We start from the raw sequence: 21,928 nt of genomic DNA, 5'->3' as shown, positions 1-21,928 counted from the left end.
ACATTTTCAAGGCTGAGTTAACATTTCATTTTGTGTAAATCTCCTCATGGCTAAATGTTTGGCCAATCAAGTGTTCATAGTGTATTTACAGAACAGATTATAATTAGACATTACAATGAGCCACAAGAGGGCAACAGCAGGCCGGACACTGCTGCAGGATCCGTGTAAATGGCAGTTTAATTTTAGCTGAACCTTTGGAGGACAGGAAATGCTCCCCTGGGACAAGCTAACCACAGTTCAATAAATCAAAGTGGCTCCAGAGACGCTCATTGTAATACCTTGACATACAATGTTAACATTTCAATAGCACCAGTAACATGTGTGATATTAACATCTCTGTGTCTGCAGCTACCGGTCTGATAAATGGCTTAAGGTTAACTCTTGGCTACGTTTGCTGAATAATAGAATTACATAAACATTATGGTCTCTAATTGCACAGTGCATGCAGGCCTATTGGATTTGTATTGTATTGCACATAATAAGTGCAGCTGTTTAGCTTCAGGGGAAATAAAGGACCAAAAATAGATCTATTTGAAAGTATTCCCATATGGTACAAGCTCTTTCGTAGCACATGTATACAGTCGGAGGCAGCACTGGATTTAATCAGGAAAGGAAATTCGATCTTTTTTCAAATCAGTCGTTTTTGAAGTTTAGGCAAGCAGAATATTTGTTTACCTAAGTAAAAGTACATTTATGTCAAAATACCAGGTCATGCATTCAAAATCCTACTTTATTATAATTACAGAAGTATTTTAAGCATCTTTTTTGAATTTTGTGAAGTCCTGGAAATGCTTTGAAAACCACTAGTTTAATCTTATTTTTTTTTTTGTTGATATATATTTTTTTTAAATGTAAAATCCTCATCTACAATGCAACTGTTAACATCCTTCCAAAACAGTACAATTGGAAATCTAGCAGTATTGGTATACAGTTGCATACAAAAGGATATATTCAAATAAAATACTCAAGTCAATGTTCTTTTCACCACTAGAAGAGAAGGCATTCATTCTGCAGAGTCCAGCACAGTCACTGGTCTTTAAGATCTAATCACTTTTTTTTTCTTATAGTTCACTTTGCCAGCAAATGTGCCATCACCATTTTGTCTTGTGCTGATGGGATGAGAGTGGACGGCTTGAGTTAGAAAGAGAGGGGGGAGGGGAAGAGAGAGAGAGAGAGAGGGGGTGGGTTGGGGGAAGTGGAGAGAGGCTTTTACTCCAGTGTGTGTCGAGGAGGCTGGCAGTGAGGAGGAGAGCACCGAAGAAGATGCTGGATGCTGATACGGAGCTGCTGGCGTTTCACTTTCTGTCACACTGAAGCAGCTCTTATTGCGACAGGAAAAAAACAATACATCTGTGTGAAAGCCTCAGGTAAGAACAGACATTCATTTTAAAATGAGAAAAATTGTCTATCTTTTTTAATAATTAAAATGTACCCTTATGTTTGAACTTTTTTTCAATTAAAATGTCTGGTTGGTTATAATAAATCAATGTATCAGTAACACTTGATTGTCCTTCAATCATCAATGCTAATCTAATTATTATTAAAAATGACAACAATTCTGGTTTAAAAGTGCATTTCTGATTTTCCTAAAACACCTATCTATTTCTTATCTATTTAAATTGAGAAACATTTTGACCTGACTACTTGTCATATTGCTCAGATATTTAAGTTTATTTCCTCAGAAAACCTCAGATTGCTGACGTCATTTGAATTACCTACTATGATTGTACGGTTCCAATTTACCATGAAAAAATATACCTTTTATTATTATTAAGGAGCAGTTAATCAGCACAACTGATATCTATCTGTATTTTATTTAGTTTTATTTCCATTTCTATGATTTCACACTGAGCGACAAACATGTACAAACAAACAAAATATATAAATCTAAACATTCAAATGATATATTCTGTATCTACAATACTGCAGTTCTAAGAGATTATGCAAGTGTTTCTACACGTTCTGTATGATTTCTTAGAGGGAATAACTTGCTTCATTAAATCATATATTCTTGTTTTTAGTTTTTTTTTCACATCTATCAAACATACAAACATTTTTGATGCAGAACCCTTAACTTCAGCTTATGTTGACTCTGAAGTCCTCTATCAGCCTATATCTTTGCAGCTCACTGCCAACAAAGCCTATGCAGATATTTGTAGTAAACACCATTTATTCAGATAAATCACTTGGACTTGAATAATGAAGCTTGGCCGGACGTAGATAAGTGCCTGTTTTAAATCAATACACTATTACTTTTTCATTTATATTTTCCGTAATCTTAAAGCAATAGTTCAACATTTTGAAATATGTACTGATTCAAGTTGGAAGTTTGTGTCGGCAGCTTGTTAGCTTAGTATAGCACAAAAGCATTAAACAGAAGAACTAGCCCGACTCAAGTCTAAATAAAATAATAATGCATAAAGCTCGCTTAATTAAACCTTATTTTCTTGTTTTTTATTTAAAAAAGATAGTGGTCCATATGTAGACAAACCTGTTTATCAGTGTGGCTTACACACGTTGGTAGGTGGATTTTGTTAGTGTTTCTCACAGAGCACACTGGTGGTTTTACCCCGCTTTCTGTCTTAATGCTAAACTAAGCTAACTGACATATTGGAGATACTGCATTGATCTTCTCATCTAACTCAGCAAGAGAGCAAATAAAGATATTTAGCAAAATATCAAAACATTTTTCAAATAAGAGCAAAGCTTTTGTCTGTGCAGCCGAGAAGTCTTTCATCTCCATGTTATAACCAGTGGTCAGCTCGAGAACAGCCCTCAGTACAGAGGAGGAGCTCACTGGCTAACATGTTGTGGCAGCACCATTTTCAAAGCTGAGATGGAAGGAAACGATGAAGAAAAGGAAGCTTGAATTTTCCTTGGTGTGTGTGTGAAATTGATTTGCAGTACTATAACACTCACTTTTTTATTTGGTCCATCATCCTCTGCCATGATCGACTTTATTGAGTCCCTTTCTTCTTTCCCATGCTCCCTATAATCCCTGCTGAATGCTCCTTTTGACCACAAATCAGCTGTATTGACTGTATTGTGTGAGAGGTGGGTGGTGGTGGATTATACAGGCTGCTCAGCACTCAGGTGCTGACTGATGTGGCTAATGTGCTTGAGCAGAAACGGTTCACGCCGACTCAACACCCCCTGCCTGCTGAACTCAGGGGAAATAATTCCTACTGTAGGTTTATTTTCTTGTGGGTCGGTGCTTTTCGAAATGTTAGCATTCAACACTTAATTGTCTCGATTTGTAGCAAACCAACTTAGTGGCAAAATACCTGCTGTCAGTTTAAGGTAGGTAAATGAAATGTAACACAGTCTGTTTTAAAGGGTACAATTTACAAACACATATTTATTTATGGATAGTCCACCATCGTAGGACATGACTGATTTGAAGTGCAGTGCCAGCATCTATGTATGAAATTAAGTTGAAATGAGAGTTTCGAGGTAGGAATGCTGAATGGATGATGGTGCATATAATGTTCATGCAGATGATCCGAGTTCATATCCTGTGAAAGATTCATGTCTTACTTTTCTGTCTCATTTTTGTTTTTTTACCTTAACCAATTGTTTTAGTTGCCCAAAAAAAACGTTTTATTCAGATATTACTACTAAGTAATACCAGGGCCAGAATCACAGATGTTGATACCAATACCGAGGCTTTGTGTCAGTTAATATAGGGTGAACCAGTATCATGCTTTGAGGTGAATACTTCACTTGTTTATTTGATCATTATTCTTTTTTTCACTTACATTTCAAGCCAAGCCGATCTTGCTGATCTCAAAATATATCCAAATAAAGATTGAATGATAAAACACCGCAAGACGACGTATACAAGCATTCCTTGTATACAAGTTTTTCCTCCAAAACTTAGATAGAGTTAGGGAAAGTCCAGAAATAAGGTTGAAATAAGAATATAAGCTCCTTGTGATACCGTATCTATTTCTGAGTTTTTAGCTTCAACTTTGCAGGGAAATACAGAAGAACAGTGACTTTTTGATATATCCATAATGTGTCTTTGTTATTTATAATGAACTGACTTGGTTAAGTTATCCGTAGTTAGAGCCCCTGATTCCCTTTATTGACTGTTGGTCAAAGAATAATATCTCTAAGCATATACAATTATTGTAAAGAAAGGATAAAACATGTATTGGCTATAACTTGCAGTATGCAAATGAATTCAGTCACCTGAGGTTGCTGCAAAAGTGCTGATATCGTATTTTTAAAGGGGTGCTTTATTCCCTTTATAATAACTAAGATTTATATGCACATGGCACACATACCTAAGGTTGAAGGTAATGGAATTCAGTGGTTTTATGAGGACACCTGTCCAGTGTAAGCGGGTGAAATTGCCTCTTTCATCATAAAACGATGTCAGGGTTGGGGTCAAGTCCATTCAGACCTAATCCATCAAAGCAATCAATTGAGATTCATGACTTTCCCATTACTTCCAGTGACGACGTGTTCCACATGAACTCATTCAGTCAAGCGTTTAGCAATTTGGACGGTGGAAATGTACAGTAATTGACTTTCCTCCTCCTCAAATCTGCAGCTGAGGCATTATTGTTTCCAACTCTCGGGAATTCCCCTAGCACAGCAGGAACAGCAGATGTGCTGCACAATCCCACTGTGGCCCCAAGTGTTTGATTAGCTATATATCACGGGCACATTTGAATTGTTCACAGCCAGAAAAGATGGTTGGAGGCAGATGTGTAATTATGTATTTGTCACAGAAACACAGATGTAAACAGAGACCACTATTCCACCTTGTATATGCTGTGCTGTGTGGTGATGTCTACCCTGCATGACTCTCTGCCAGGGGTCTCAAGGGGACAATATTAATCAGAAGGAACAATGTAAACAAACAGTCGCGTTAGAAGTTGTAAATTATGCTGATGACCATCTTATGTTTGGAAAAGCCTTCCTTAGTTTCTTACTTTCACCTCACAGCACCAACAACATCCTTCCTCTTGCTTGTTGCTATGTTTACATTTCAAGAGCTCCCTATGGGAACATTGGTTGATGTTATTAAACGCGTCATGGAATTTTGTCATATTTGGCGAGTGGAGGAAAAACAATTCTCTTTTGTTTGTACACCATGCATCTACTCTGATATACTTCACACCATAAAACTGCCATTCGCCAAACACCCATTTTTGTTCCCTTCTTTTTTCGTTTCAGGCTATTATCTTCCAAGTGTCTTTTTATCTGAACCTGCTTTTGAACAGTGCAGTCCACTCTCAAAACACCAAATGAGGGAATATCTTGCTGACAAGTGGTTTAAATCCCCCAGTAGAGTTCAGACATACAGAATATGTTCTGGAGGTTCGTGGTGGTATTACCTTATATGGGTTCAGTCTACATATTATAAGTTTGATTATAGCCTGAACTGACTAAATAAGGTGGCAGACACGACCATTGATAATTATATTAGTTGTAGGGTAACAAGGAAAGTCTCAAGTCTTAATTTTCGATCAAGTTCAAGTCATCAAAACTTCAGTCGAAGTCACAATGAGTTAGTCTGTGTAGTCTGAACTGTTTATCGTCAGGGTCACAGCAAGAATCTATGACTTATATAACCCGATCTGAAACAGCGACACACTTTCTGTTTCATCAATTAGTGAACGCCAGCGACAATTAGACAGTACTGTTTACAGGCTCCTTTTTAGATGGAGGTTGTATCTCAGTCAGTGGGGTCTTGTTCAAGTACCAGTACAGACCAATCTGTCTAGACTGGTAGCTGGAGATTCTGACATCTCTTCTTATTGATGTGTGAATCAAGAAGTAACAATGAAACAAATAATCTCTCAAAGGGGACAAATATAAACCTTATGTGAGGGCATAATAGGGCGTGTTAGGACATGGTTCTGGTGCATCTCTGACCTTGTTTCTCCTCATTATTCTATCTCTCTCTTCCCTTGCAACTTCCTCATCATAAACCCAGAAAAACACCCCCAGCAAGCTGTCTCACACACACAAACAGAGAGAAAACAGATACCACAGAACGGCAGAGAGACAGAGACAGACAATAAGCCTGAGGTTTGCATTCTGTTTAGTGGCCTCAGTACTGCCTCTGGTGTATAAACACACGCAAAGAGACACAGGAAATCTGTGATTTCCACTCACCATATGGGTGTTTGCTCTCATACTGAGCTTGTCATGCAGATCACTCTTCTCCACACACAAATACACACGCATGCAGATTAAAAAAGGTAAATGCAATCAATCTTTTGCAGTTTTTGATCCAAAATAAGAGGTTGTATCTGAGAAGAACTTCAAGCTGTCGCTGACAAGTTTGTGCTAAACAATGTATTCATAGGCACATGCCACACTAAGGACAGTCGGCCTCGGTTGACAGTCACACGACATGGCACAACAAGCATCAAAACGGCCACAAGGTCTCAGGAAGCGGTGTTGTAAAGCTTGTATCTGTTGCCACAAGCCATCTTCTCCCCATGCCTTTTCAAGATCTAAAGCTGTATGAAATGAAAATGAGGATGCAACAACCCACGTTTGATACACCAAGTCTGCTTGTTTCATTGCCTAGGCGCCATCACCAGGGTTGTTATAACTCAACAGGAACAGGAATGTCTCTACAAAATGTCTCTACAAAATGTCATGGTAATCCCTCCAATAGTTGTTTAGACCTTTCAGTCAATAACGTAAAATGTCAACATCATGGTGGCACAACAGAAAAAGCCAAGGGATCACCAATACCGCTAGGATTCATTGTTGAGGGACAAGGGATGTCTGTATGAAATGTTCTGACAGTCCATCCAATAGTTGTTCAGATATTTCAGTATGGTGATGGATAGATTATGTGAGGCTTTACTTTCGGCACAGTTTATATGCTGATGTTTGTCGTCATAAATGACAAGACCTAAGTTTTGACCCGCTAAATGGAAAGTCAGGGGATCATCAACATTGCTATAGGATATGTTGTTTGGGGAGGGTTAGGATGGCTGTATGGAATTGAATAGCCAATGTTTGTTGAGATATTCTAGTGTGAACTAAAGTGGTGGAAAGAGTCTGATGCTGTACATATACAAAGCTAACGTGCTGATATGTGTTGTCATAAAGAACAAAGTTTGACCTGGTGGTGGCGCTAAATAGAAAGTCAGGGGATCTCCAAAGTTCTTGCGATTCATCCTAAGGAGGACAAGAATGTTTGAAACAATCCATACTATAGTTTTTCTCATATTTCACTGAAAGTTGTGGACAGACCAACACATATTTTGTCATGCCTTGAGTCTCACTGCTTAACAAATGCACCCTAACATTTGATCCGTCCTGCTTTCATCCCTCGACCTACTTATGTAATATTTGAAAGCCATTGAGTCTTTCACTCTGACATGTTTTGTTGCCCTGCCTCTTCCTCTCACTACACAGACTAGGTACAGACATTTCTAGACAACTCTGTGACGTCAACGCTTTCAGCTACACATGCTGGCATTGAAGACCAGATTACTGTTTTATCAATGCTTGGCTTTACCCAGGAGTTCTCGTATATATGTGTGTGTGTGTGTGTGTGTGTGTGTGTGTGTGTGTGTGTGTGTAGCAACCATCCCTACAGAGTCATCAGACAGGGGATAAAGTAGGTGGTGATGCCTCTTTCCAGAACTAAGCTCCATAAGCTGCTTCCTCACGAGTCTGACAGCCTCAGTGGAGGAGTGGAGAGTCATTTGGTATGGGGGCGAGATAGCAGAGAGCATGAATGGATGAGGGTGAATGGATGAGGGCTGGATTGACGAAAGAAGTGACAGCTGTGGAGACAGCGAAGGAAAAGGAGTGGGTTGGAAGGGGTTTGTTATACTGGGATGGCTGTGTCTGTTGAAATGAGATGAAATGTTTTAGTCTAATTAAGATGGGATTGTTTAGACTCCTCGGGGAACCATCTGTTCACCGTAAATTACTGTTGTGGGGGACAAGGTCGCCTGAACCTGGTTTCCTGGAATAACTAACCTCCTGTTAAGAGATAGTCCAGATGTTTTGAGATGGGGTTGTATGAGGTAGTTATCCATAGTTTGTGTATTGTCTAAAGTAGATGTTGTTCGACATGCCCATTGAAGAAACAAACAGCAGAGCAATGTTCTGCTGTAGACACAGGTAGCAGCTAAACATACAGTATTTAAGTCACTATCAGTCTTAGTTTAAGCTATATTTGTTTCAAATCTTTTATTGAGAAGAAGCATACAAGTGTAAGCAATAGTACATACTTCTTTGGGGTGGAAATCATGCCTCTCTTTTTCAACATAGAAGACAAACAGAACAGCCAGCAAGAAATAATAAAGAAAAAACATAGCATGACAGGAATACCATACTTAATGACATGCATAGTCATAGTGGGAAAGAACATACAAAATAGTATATATAATACAAATAAATAAATAAACTTAAAGGGTGCAAATGAGCCCAGACTACCCTTCCCTTCCCGAGCAGTGCCAAGCCATTACAAAACGATTGTTTTTGCAATGCATCTCAGCCGACCGTCCCCCTTATAAATGAATCACCTGCCCCAACGACTACCGCCCAGTAGCACTCACCTCCATCATAATGAAGTGCTTTGAGCGGTTAGTCAAATTATTCATCACCTCCTCCCTCCCTGAATCTCTGGACCCCCTGCAGTTTGCCTACAGAGCAAACAGGTCCACAGACGACGCCATAGCCCTCACCCTCCACACTGCCCTCTCACACCTGGACCCGAAGAACAGGAACACATATGTGAGAATGCTGTTCATTGACTACAGTTCAGCATTCAACACCATTGTGCCCTCCAAGCTGGCCATCAAGCTCAGAGACCTCGGGCTCAACAGCGCCCTCTGCGACTGGATCCTGAACTTCCTGACGGGCAGACCCCAGGCAGTGCGGGTGGGAAACATCACATCCTCCACCCTGATTCTTAACACCGGTGCCCCTCAAGGCTGCGTGCTCAGCCCTCTCCTCTACTCCCTGTTCACCCACGACTGCGTGGCCACACACAGCTCCAACACCATCGTGAAGTTTGCTGATGACACGACCGTCATCGGCCAGATCACAGACGATGACGAGACGGCATACAGAGAGGAGGTCGAAAACCTGACATCTTGGTGCCAGGAGAACAACCTCCATCTCAACATCAGCAAAACAAAGGAGCTGATTGTGGATTACAGGAAGCAGCAGGGAGAGGGACACGCCCCCATCGCCATCAATGGGACTACGGTGGAGAGAGTCAAAAGCTTCAGGTTCCTTGGGGTCCACATCACTGAGGACCTGACATGGTCTCTTCACACCACCACCATCACCAAGAAAGCTCGACAGCGGCTCTTCTTCCTCCGCAGGTTGAGGAGGTTCAAAATGGATTCCAGGATACTCTGCAACTTCTACAGGTGCACGATAGAGAGTATCCTGACTGGCAGCATGACGGCCTGGTACGGCAGCTGCACCGACCTCGATCGTAAGGCTTTACAGAGGGTGGTGAAAAGTGCACAGCACATCACCAGGACGGAGCTGCCATCCATGGAGGACCTTTACTCCCAGCGGCTCAGGAAGAAATCACTACGGATTATCAAAGACCCCCATCACCCCAGCCACAAACTGTTCTTTCTGTTGCCGTCTGGCAGACGTTACCGCAGCATCCGGGCAAGGACAAGAAGATTCGGAGACAGTTTCTTCCCGCGGGCAGTGAGACTGTTAAACAATTGAACTGTTGAAACAACATCAAACATTCAACTGCTACTCAGTAGTATGTATCTAATACCTAATATATATATATCATTCCAATAACTTGTATATAGACTCATACTGCACTATTCCACATCATAACTTTATTTCATTTTTATAACTATTATTATTTTTGTATTGCTCTTGCTCTTATTGTTATTATGTTATGTTATTATGTTGCATTGTTGGAGAAGCCTGTGACATAAGATTTTCAACTGCATAATTACTCTGTAGCTATGTCAGATTGACAATAAAGAACCTTGAACCTTGAAACCATTGGACCCCACATCCTTTCAAATTCCCCCAGTCTATCTTTTAGGATATATAGAATTCTTTTCTTATTTGCTTTATTTGAATGGAAAACAGATCTTTTCTTTGGAATGGATCTGAAACGATTATATCCCTTTGCTCTCTTTAAATCCACCATAGACAAAAACGTAATTTTGCCTTACAGTACACAGATGTTACTAGTCCACCTTTGCCTCCATTAGGTCGTTTGTTTGTCTTATTTTGTGACTTTAGCGATTACAAACTAACCCATTAGAACACCAAAAACACAGTAACACAAACTAAACAATTGAGGCAGCAGTATAGTGTGTTCTGCAGGGTAAAATGACTCTTATGGTCAATGAATCCTGGTGGTTTTGATCCGTCAAAAAGGGCTGTCTGATGGCAAAGTGTAAATGTACACTTACACTGACTGGATAAGTACCTCATACAACTTTTTTTCAACAGGTCTGAAAGAATAATTTAAAGTTCAGATGACTGATCCAATGCCCTCAACCAAATGGTGTACTGTCCACCTGTTCTGTCACTACCAGGGTCATTATAACTGGGGTAATCCTGTAGTTTTGGCCTTCACTCAATGGATCTGTTTTGACTCCACCAGAATATAGCTGGTAGGGCAGAAACGGTATGGATTTGGCCTCTAAACACTTAGTGTTAGGCTTAATTGCAGTCTTAATGGTGGCCGTTTGACATGTAGGTCGTGGGGGGGTCACATCTGATTTATTGCCTGACCAATCAATGATCAGGTTTTTGGACGGTTGGTTGGATTTCTGTGAGATTCAGCATTTCAACAGCCTAATTTCCCAATAAGGCTGGTTTAAAAAACCTGTTCTAAACTGCAGTTATCTTGGTTTAATATTACTGCAGACTGTCTGGTTACTCTGCTGAGCGCCAGCTGTTTAAAGCCAGTTGTGTTCTGTCAACACAGCTGAACAACAAAAGACAAGGATTTCACAGTGGCTTATACATGTTACTAGGTGACCAGTTATTCACAAATCCCTGCTTTATGTTGACCAAATAAAAGAATGGATAATAACAACAGCTGTAGTGTCTGATTACAGCCACACGGCCCCTGATCTGTGCAGTCTTCATATTATTTGCCAAAAGCTTTGCTTCAATACAAAAACACAATTTTCACGCTTATCTGCTCTGTTTAGTAGTTTGATAAACTTGTAAGTCCATTTCTGGTTTAAGGAGGGAATACTTCCATCATTTTAGGAAGCTCAATTGAGATGATTTACATTCAATAAAAAAGACTTAAGTGTTGGCTGGAGTCAACTTGTTTTCCCATGTTGGTCACAGTTTTCATTAAAATTACTAACAGAAATTATAATTAAATCAATCAAACATAATACCCAAATAGAAAACATTGATTAGAATTTCCTTTAACCTGAGATGAACATGAAACATCTTTTTTAAATGTTATATTCCCTCTTGAATTATTACTATAAAACAATTGGCCGGAGTATTAACTAGACCCAATTCATCTATTTATTTGAGGGTAAGAACATTTTTCTTTTTTTCCTAAAATATTCATCTGTTTTAAAAGTCAAATCAGTCTGAATCAGGGAAGCTCCTCGGCCTTGCAGGACACACAGGAAGATGAGGCAATCTGTCAGAGTTTTCCTCCCTGCAGCGCTCACACACTCTCACATAATGTGTGTTTGCTTGTGTGCTGACATAAATAACTTATATGTGTGTGTGAGTGTGTGCATGCGTGTGTGAGTGTGTGCATGCATGTGTGTGCGTTCATGCTTGTGTGTGTGGCCCTGCAGCTCTTAGTCAGCCCAGTCTCATGGAGCTAGAATGCCTGGGTTTCCATTTACTTCACGTCAATTTGCAATGCTTTTCACTGGGCAGCTAACTGAGTGTGACAGGTCCTCCCTCTACACACAGTCTGTGTAGCGTGTGTGTGTTTGTGCGCACATTTTTGCATGTCAATTTGTGCTAATGTTAATGCCAGGTTTGTGAACGTCTTAAATAAAGAAGACTTTTACTTTCCTGTTTTTGCTGGAAGCTGAGAAACGGACAGTGTGAGCCAACAGGAGAGACAAACAGAGAGAAGGAGAGTGAGCTGAAAGATACAGAAGAGCAAACACCACTGATCCTTGCATTTCAAGTTCTCCTCATTTGACCTTGGATGGAAAGAAATGTTGTTGTGTTGGATGGAATAAAAGAAAACTCAAAGTCTGCAGCCATGCTCCCAGCTCTGAGTCATGCAGAGCAGGGGCCTCCTGTTGTGTTGATTGGATATGCATTGCTTCTCTGCTGAATTTCAGGTTTTTTTGTGTTTTCTTTTGTTGAATCGTGTATGCTGTTTAAGTATTTGTGCTGGCTTTCTGCTTTCATTTGTATGTCTCTGCTATTGTTGCATTTGTTGTTGATGCTATATGTGTTTATGAATTGGCATTGGTTTAAAGCTGCTGCATGTTTATCCCTATATGTCAATGTTTTCGACTGTTGTAGCACATTTGCCACCGTTTAAACCAGGATTGGATAAATACAAATGTTGTCTTGAATATGGCATTAGACATTAGTCAGTATTCATTAGTATTCCTCAGCTGGGGACCGTGAAAGTCTCCAAAACATTTCAAACAATAGGCTTTCAGTTTGGTCCAAAGTGTTGGGCCGACTGACAGATTGAAGAGTCCCTAGAGAGCCTCGCCGTCACTGTGGCTAAAAATAAAACCTCTACTATTTTCGTAAAACTACATCCTGAATTTCTTTTTTATGGTTTTAATAATTTGAATCTTTTGATAATGTACATGATAACAACTGTGAGTAGGGGGACGAAAATTCCTCTGCTACTCCTTTCATCATCATGGAGTGGATAACACCCGGGTTCACGTCACAAATAATGACCTATAATCTCAAGTGGACACACGCACACACACACGCACACACACAGACATACAGTACATGAAAGTACCCCTGTTCCCCAGAGGTCGTTCTCCCCCTCAGTCAAGTAGCGCTATAAAACGGGCGTAAATCAAACCTGGCCTCATGTGATGACATGTGTCCTTGGTGTGGCCTTCCCTGGAGATGCTCCCAAGAAATCCCATCATCCCCCACATTACGAACATAGTTAGGACAGATGATGCTAGATGAGTATCTGACTGTCATATAAGCCTTAGGTGAAGACTTACTACACAAAAGGATGTTTTGATGTGGAAGGACCTGAAATAACCCCCACTACAGTGTAATGAGAGCAAAGTGTATAGAAACATGTTTATAGCTAACATTGTGGCAAGGTAAAAAAATGGAGGTACTTTTCATTACGTCTACTCCACTACATCTTGTGCTTGTGATGAACTGAAGGGTTAAGGTTAAATACTGAAAAGATACTGCTACATCTTATGCTGAATAAACCATTAAGAACCTTGGATCAGCTGGAAACGGCATTATCAAAAAGCTGGAAAGGTGACTGGTTCAGCTCCACTACTACACTATGATGTTGTTATAGAAAATGATGGATTGCTGTAGATAAAACCACCTGACAGTGTATAAAGGAGTTCAAATGAACACAACCTTAAACATTTATAGCATTCAAACACATACTTTAATGTACCAGCCTTGTTTATCCAAAAACATACAACGATTCCCTCTGAAATGTAATGGAATAGATATGAGGACCTCAAATGTGTTTTATGGCACAATACCTTAGATTCCACCATTGATCTGTAGAACTAAGTACTTTACATGAGAGCTGCACATGAGACCCATTGAGGGGGTCATGGGGTGAAAAGAGGGGTGATATTGATATGCTGTCATGTGTAAAGCAGTTTCTGTCCCCTCACTGGATGACATTGAGAATCAGATAGGAGTGTGTCCTGCTGCAGAGCTCCAGAGCACATCGATCTCCTGTAGGGCAGCGACCGCTCCACTCAATAGGCCATTTGTACTGTGTGTGTGTGTGTGTGTGTGTGTGTGTGTGTGTGTGTGTGTGTGTGTGTGTGTGTGTCAATGTGTGTATGTGTGTATGTGTGTGTGTGTGTGTGTGTGTGTGTGTGTGTGTGTGTGTGTGTGTGTGTGTGTGTGTGTGTGTGTGTGTGTGTGTGTGTGTGTGTGTGTGTGTGTGTGTGCACATGCATATGCGTGTCCTTGAGTCTGTTTCGATGTGTGTGTTGGTGACCCTGACTCTAAAACATTTCTAATATGATAAATTATTTACAATCTATTATAGATGAGAAAGCATATTTGTGATATTACATTTACAATCTTATTATTTCAAGTACATTTAATCCAGGGCAATGTTGAAGTATGTGTACTACCACATACCACACTTTAAAAATATGCGATTACATGAAAGAAGGGAAGGGAATAAGCTAATGTCTATTTAGTTGCCATTACGGTTTATGCATATATATACATTAGTATAATATTAAATTCACAACTTTTTATATATTTATATATGTATATAGTATTTTTAGTGATGTAATGTTACTTTTATGTGAGTAAATTATCTGAATGCTTCTTCAACCATTGATTTATTTCATTACAATTAAAAAACTGAATACTATTTCCTTACCCATTACGTTTTTTGATATTCTACCAATTGGTCATTTTCACACCGTCCACGCTCTAGTGATTTAATGTATATTGACACTGTGTGTGTGTGCGAGTGTGTGCGCGCGTGTGTGTTTCCGTTGAGTGGTGACTCACAGGCTGAAAGTGTCGGCTATTTTAGAACATTTCCTTTCTTACTGACCCCACCTTTCTCTCTCACTGAACCCTTCAAGGCACACACTCACACACACATACACACACTCACACACACATACACACACTGACACTCATCAATCTGTCAAGTTGCCACCGTCCACAATGATAGCAACCCTTGACATTTACATGCATTGGAGTGAAGACGGGGAGGAAAGAGGGGGAGCGGGAGGATGAAGCGCACTGAGCCGTTAAGTAAGAGAGGCATTAAAACCTCCGTGCTCAGCAGCCACTGGCTGATCTTTTGTGATGTTTAATGCTTGGTCAAAGTCATACAGCGGCTCGTTCTTACACTCTAGGTTACTCTACAAGTTAAAAGTGAAACGATGACATTGACAGATCCAAATGGAGACTGATTCTATTGATAAATTGGGGTTGGCCATCATCAAGACCCTTAAAGAATGGGGCATAACATGGGAATTGATGTATTTTGGAATCTGTGCAGTTTCTTCTCTCTATACTGTCAGCAAAATGTGTGCAGGATCACTCAATCAGGGCGGTGCAGGCTGACTCAGCAGTCTGGGCTGGACCACAGGCGAGAAGTTGGGGTCATGCTTCTCTCACAATGTTCTTGTCGGAGATAATGAGTGCGCTTCTCCGCAGTGAAAACGTCTCGAGGCATGCATACAGCATACAACACTCTGATAACACATTACAGCCAACACTGCCAACACTTCACTGTCCGCAGTCGGCCCCAATTAACGGCACATTTTCAACACGCAAGTTCATGAGGCCCGTGCACTTGGACATGACTGGCAGATGTTTGGGAATTTACTGTAAGGCACTGGCGCGGGTACAGCAGTAGGTGAGTTAGAGCTGAAATAAATCATGGATAATCAAATGAGTTCCTCCCGGAGCTTTTAAAGGGAGTGCTCCTGCAGCCGGGGCACACGGACTGCAGAGTGGACAGTTTCATCTCTGGACTGCTTCTACTGCTTTTTGCTTTGAGTCTGACACGGTCACTGATTTTATTCTGTGCCAATATGTTTACATGAATTGACACCAGTTTTTTTGGTCTAAACTTCTAACACAATATTTTTCACAAATAAACTGTGATCTGTTACATAACAATACATATTTAATATTTAAAAAGGAGCCACATAAAGCTAGTTTAGTCACGTCTCATGAAAACATAATGAATCATCGTTAGCTATATGCTTATGCCAACATGCTAAGGTTTACTAGGTATACTGTTTACGATGTTCACCAGCTTTGTTTGTTAGCATGCTAATATTTGCTAACTAACACTGAATGCAAAGCTGATACATGTCTATATTGTAGCTGAAAAGTTAGGTAAAGCAAAGTGGTTACGGTTTATCTTCTAGGCATCTTTTCACATGATCGCTGTACACACTTTTATGACAATCCATCAAATACTTTCACACAAACCTCCACACATGACGTCACCATCTTTCAAGCCATGCACAGCTAGTGTGGCTGAAATGGATAAAACCCAGATCAATCAGAAGACAGTTAGTCACGTCTGCATTCCACCCAGGATTACAAAGAGCCAATTAACTTATTAATGGAGAACTGGAAAGTGCTAGTTGTAGCATTTTACGAGCTGTGGTCAAGTGCACATTATGAAGAGAGGCAGGCACGTGTTTTAAATCCTTAAAATCATCCCAAAACAGCAGAGCAGCAATTTAAGCTCCATCTGCAGCCTGAAGGTTTGTGCTTCACATTATGCATGCAACTAAAATAGCCACCTTGATCAAATCTTTCATATCTCTCACTTAAATCTTTTTCCAAAATAGGTGCGCAGGCTTTTTGTTGTTTACAGTTTCTGAAAACACCAAATATTTGACTAGAGTTTGCTGAACACAGCAGAATGCAAATAAGGAAATATTGGGGTTATAGCAGAATCTTTGCTGTATTTTATGAATATATATATTAGCCACGGTTGTAACACATTTTTATTGTTTTTGGAACAATATAGAATCACATTTTGGTAGTTCTCTCGACATTTTTGTTTTAAAGAGCAACTTAAGTGCTGGTGCAAATCTTGTTTTGCTGACCTCCAGTGGTTTAACTTCTCACCTTTTCCCACATTACTGCTGGGTGGATTCTTTATTTTTTAAATGCTGTATAAACACTTAAATTAGAGCCTACATTACCCTTAAATGGGTAAAATACGGCTGACATTCACTCATTTTGTGCTAATGTTAAACAGGCAAGGCTCACCCGATAGTCATAGTCGGTATATGATTTTGACATTTCTGTTACCGAATAGGCTATTATAATATATTGTCTGCATCCTCTTGAGAAACCACAAACCCTATTCCAGATACCTCAATTTCCAAATGTATGCAGTGTGTTCCTGTGCATCATGGGAAACATATTTGAGGTTTAAAAAACAACAATCCTTCTGGTCCCAAGCTGAGTGCATTTGATTTGTGCTGGCAGGAGATTTGGCCTCTGCGCTGGCAGTTGGCAAGTGATTTTAAACCTAAAAGACAGTTTCTGGAAGCTTTCCAAACATCCAGCAGCCGTGAAGTTTCAGAGAGGAAATGTTTTTATGTTGATTGCTTTTTAAAGTGTGAAATAAAAAGTTAGATTGTTTGAAGCTGTTATTTTGCAGCTTACTTTGAGATACAGTACATTGGGGAAAACTGCGGGAACATAAACAGGCATTTTAAAAACACCCACTTATATTCTTTGGCATAAATCCATTGTATTTACATTTCAGCAATTAAAATAGAGGTTCAACTTGAAGCTGTGTCTTTGTGAGTTCTAAACGCTGAATCTTCATCTGTTATTCATTATAAAGTGAGAAATGTGGTTTTTTTATGACACCTTTTTTTTCACTAGACTCCTTTGCATTTTTCTGTACTGTACTTAACAATAGAAACATTGTCAGTATTAGCTTTCCCAACATGCATTTCATAAAGTATAACATTATCCAAAGATCCTTATGTGAAGAAAATTGCATCATATTGGGTATTCTGTGTCTTTTTAACAGAAAGTTACATGGTCTTCATAGAATCCCTGAACTCTAACCCAGGATTTACAAGAGTAATATTGATAGACATTAATCCTAGGTTGATTATTACTGCTGCACTGATTTAAAAGAAGCTGCTCAAAACACATCTAGGGTGACAAAATGAATGATAAAGTTGACAAATGCAGGTTAAGCTGGTTCATATACAGTACTGTACAGTATATACTGTTGGGGAAATATTTTCCAAGGCCCCTAACTTTGACCCAGTTTATCAGTTCATGCTGTCCTGACTGAGCGCACGCACCTGTAACCTTGGCTGCTGTGCTCTCAGTGTTTTGCCTCCCTGTTCCTGCCTGTTGGCGTCAGCTGATAGAGGTGTTATCATTCTATCTACAGTAGTTATGCACAATGTTGATTATTCTCTCTGAACTAGCTAAATACACGGGTCTGGGGCATAGACTGTATATATAAAGGTCTGGGGTAGAGTTCTTCAGAATTGACGTGGCAACTCTACCGTGAAGTCAGAACCTCTTAGACATCAAAGCTCCAGCTCTCCCCGTGTCTCCTTTTGAGTCGGTGACTCCTCCTGCATTGCTACACAGAATTTTCCCCCACATATACCACATACAACATAAAGATTGAAAATGCTTTATGACAGAGAAGTACAAAATATATAGAAAGAATAACTAAGACCTAAAAAAAAGAAAGTTTGTTGCCTTGAAACTTTTTATTTTTTACATCATGCCAGGCTGGTGATTTGAGACACATGAACAAAATGCATGATATGCTCTCAGATGATAACTCCAGTTCATGCATTATTTAAAGAAAGTCACTAGTGAGCCTCTTTGTGACACCCTATGCAGCTTTGCTTTGCTTTAAGCCAAAAAAGTTTCCAGCTGTCCTGAGACCTCAGCGTCTCACTGTCCTTAGTGATGCACTTTTTGGAGTCGCTGCCCTTTTTGTGTGAGCTGCATTTTTACTTTGCATGCCTCTCTCTTTGTGTGTTTTGGGTTCAGGATGGAGAGGACGATGAACATGTCTGGCGGCCCCCCGGGGGAGGAGCTCACGGATGAGGAGAAGGAGATCATCAACGGCGTCCTGGCTCGTGCTGCCATGATGGAGGCCACGGAGCATGAGAGGATTGAGTGAGATGGAAAACTATTGTCTCCGTTGCACAGAATTAAATCAGCTGTCCGTGCAGAGATGCTCTCTGAGCCGAGCGTTGTTTTTGGTGTAACACCAAGCTTTTTTTTGTGCTTACATCTATTTCCATGTGTTCTCAGGCGCCTCTCCAGTCGGCTGGATAACATCAAGAAGACAGCGTGTGGTGACGGGCAGTCCCACTGTCTGTTGTGCGGGGCGTCTTTTGGGCCACAGGGGGTCACAGCTGTCCTCTGTGTGCAGTGCAACAAAGTAGGTGGAGCTGTACTCTTTCTGCTTGAACAGGGACAGAAAGGAGACTGTATTGCAGAGAGTCCCCAGATTATATTAGCTTGCCCTGTTTACTATTTTTTCTATAATGTTGTGTAGATCCTAAGAGGTTTTTCTATGGTGATGAGCACCCAGTGGGCCATATGCTAACAGGGTTTAACATACACTCTGCATATCCTGGTCTCATGCCTGCATACATTCTGCTGCTTGTTGCTCTCAATTACTACGTAAAGGTTAATGCTGTGTGAATTGTAAAATATATGAGCTCTGTGCACCTGCCACCAGGAACTATAATCTGTAGGTTTAATGCTCCGTGCGTGTCTTAGTCATGCAGTGGTGGAATGTAACTATACGTACATTTACTCAAGTACTCTATTTAAGAACACATTTTCAGGTACCTCAGTTTTTATTCTTACTGTATGCCACTTTCCACTTCTACTATACACAATTCTGAGGGAAATATTGTACGTTGTGCTGCGTATTTATTTGGAAGCTTTAGTTACTTGTTACTTTTCAATATACGAAAATGCAGAAGGAAGATAAAACAATTAGTGGATTAACCAGAAATGTATTGGGACCTGTTTTGATCGTTTCAGGTTTTTTAAAAGTAAAAACATTTCATGGTTCCAGCTTCACAAATGTAAAGCTGTGTTCTACTTTTAGTAATTGTACATTTGTTTTATTATCATACATTTTTAGTAGCGTTGAGGTCTGAACTGTTGGACGAAATATTGTAAAGTTCAATGCAAGCCTTTAAATTGTCACAGTATTATTTATAGAATGATATTCGTACCTATTCTTAAGTCTGTATTTGCTTCTTCGCAGCACATGTGCAGCAAATGTGGGATTTTCAGCAACGGAAGGACGAGTGCTACCTGGCTGTGCAAAATCTGCAATGAACAAAAAGAGGTGAGAGGATGAGGAGAGATGAAGATCAGAGTGGTTTTGATAAAATCATGGAGACATATTATACCATTATGTTGTTCATCCGCCACCAGAACACAGGCTTTTCTCATGATGTGAACCATTTTCTAGCTTTTAGTCACGTCTTTTAGCACTGAATTGCATTTCACCGTCCAGTGACCTGGAAAATTACCTTCCATTGATACCCCTTCAATACCCAAAATGATTTATTTCAACGCCTTTTTAATTCTTAAAAATACAGATAGTGTTTTGATCAATATGAAACATGAATAATAAGGTCTGTTTTCAGTTTTTCTCCCTGATTCAGTTATACAATACTGTTTTAATGATGGCGCTGCGCTTTGTTCTCTGCCTCGGGGAGCCCAGACTCTTTAAATAAATGCTCTCTACTGTCAGTCAGACACAGGGGTTTATCTGTTAGGCTGCCAAATACAAAGTGCTCCGGTGTCTGCCCCACTGAATTAAGCAGGCACCAAAATAATATTAATTTTTGATAGTAGTTAAATGTCTTAATCCGTCAGTTTATTAATCTTTGAATATATTTGAATATAAATAATCACACTAATCAAAAAGTAAACACAAAGACTTGTTTCCTTCATTAATCCACTTACAAGTATAGACAGACACTCGCAGAGCGAAAATCTCCCCAGAGGCCAAATTCTCTATCTGGCAATGTTAACAAAAGTAAAATGTAACATGTGTATCCGCCCTGTGATTTGGATCCGCTCCAAATTGAATGGCTTCTCCCTTTGCCCCGTGATTCACCCTTCCACTAAGTTGAATGAAAATTAGTTTTTACGTAATCCTGCTAACAAACAAACTCAACCAAAAAACCTAACATCCTTCCAGAAGGTAATGCAAGGAAATACTGAACTCCCTATCCTTTTCTTTCTTGTTTCTGAGTTATCATTGACACAATTTGTTTGTGTACTGTATATACGTATATGTGCCTCTGTGAACAATAAAAATAGGTCACAAAAAGAAAGGCTGAACTCTACCTTACCCTATCTCCCACTAAAGCAGTGTTTCTCAAAGTGGGGGGCGCAGAGGCATGACAGGGGGGGGCGCGAGAGACCAGGAGGAAAAATGGTTATTTAAAAAAAAGAAAAAGAAAAAAAATCATAATTTGAAAAATTATTGATTCGAAAATAATATGATACAGTACAATTACGTTTGGGTCTCTGTGTTTCATTCAAGCTCGGCTCTGTGTGTGTGTGTGGAATGAGCCATTTTGTGTGCGTGCACGAGAGAGAGAGAGAGTGCACCGGTACCGGAGATTGTTGTTGTTAGCTTCTGGTGCTAGCGAGCTAAGCTAACGGATATAAGGAGCTTTTTCAACAACAAGGTGGAGGAGAGTCCTCTCCTGTCAGACTGAGAGGCTCAGTGAACTAAAGGACTCTCTGTGGCCGGGTCTCAAACGTTTTGGTCATGATTAATGTAAACAATTATTTCCGAGGCACACATTTATATGATCATTATAGTTATAAGAAAATAAGAGAATAAATGAAAAATGGGTTTGAAATACTATATGACAGTAAAAAAAGAATAAAGTTTAAAAGGGTGATTTGTAAAATATCCATAAAGAAAAAGTAAATCTGTTTACAGTTCTGTTTCAAATGGGTGTTGAGAGATGTATCCGTAGATCTCTTCAATTTGCTCTCAAAGTGCACCAGATTGATGCTTTTAACTATATATATTCCTCCCTATGTGAGGTCCACACACCACCTATAAAAATAGCACTTTACCCCCGCTTACACCTATATGCCGTGAGCTGATTATCGAGCCCTCATTGTAACTGTCGCAGGTACACTGTGTATTTGCGTGGGGATTGTTGCAGTAGAACATTCCACTGTAGCGCCCGGTACATTAATAGGAAACCCTAAATCTTTGAGCACCCTCTATGAAACGTCAAGCTACCCC

The 21,928-nt window shown here is 39.9% G+C and overlaps 1 protein-coding gene across 1 annotated transcript in view; it reads left to right on the top strand.

Annotated features, from left to right (window-relative positions):
* The first annotated feature begins 1,219 nt into the window (after positions 1 to 1,219).
* The window catches only part of rph3aa (rabphilin 3A homolog (mouse), a), a 30,106-nt gene continuing 9,397 nt past the window's right edge, over positions 1,220 to 21,928 (top strand). The window contains exons 1-4 of the mRNA XM_034123350.1: positions 1,220 to 1,367; positions 18,670 to 18,798; positions 18,937 to 19,066; positions 19,910 to 19,993. Of these exons, the coding sequence (XP_033979241.1) occupies positions 18,671 to 18,798; positions 18,937 to 19,066; positions 19,910 to 19,993 (342 nt within the window). The 5' untranslated portion in view covers positions 1,220 to 1,367; position 18,670. The remainder of the gene's footprint in view (positions 1,368 to 18,669; positions 18,799 to 18,936; positions 19,067 to 19,909; positions 19,994 to 21,928) is intronic.

This window comes from Trematomus bernacchii, unplaced genomic scaffold (genome assembly GCF_902827165.1).
Source record: "Trematomus bernacchii unplaced genomic scaffold, fTreBer1.1, whole genome shotgun sequence".
NCBI lineage: Eukaryota > Metazoa > Chordata > Actinopteri > Perciformes > Nototheniidae > Trematomus > Trematomus bernacchii.
This window is presented reverse-complemented; position numbering and strand designations above follow the sequence as displayed.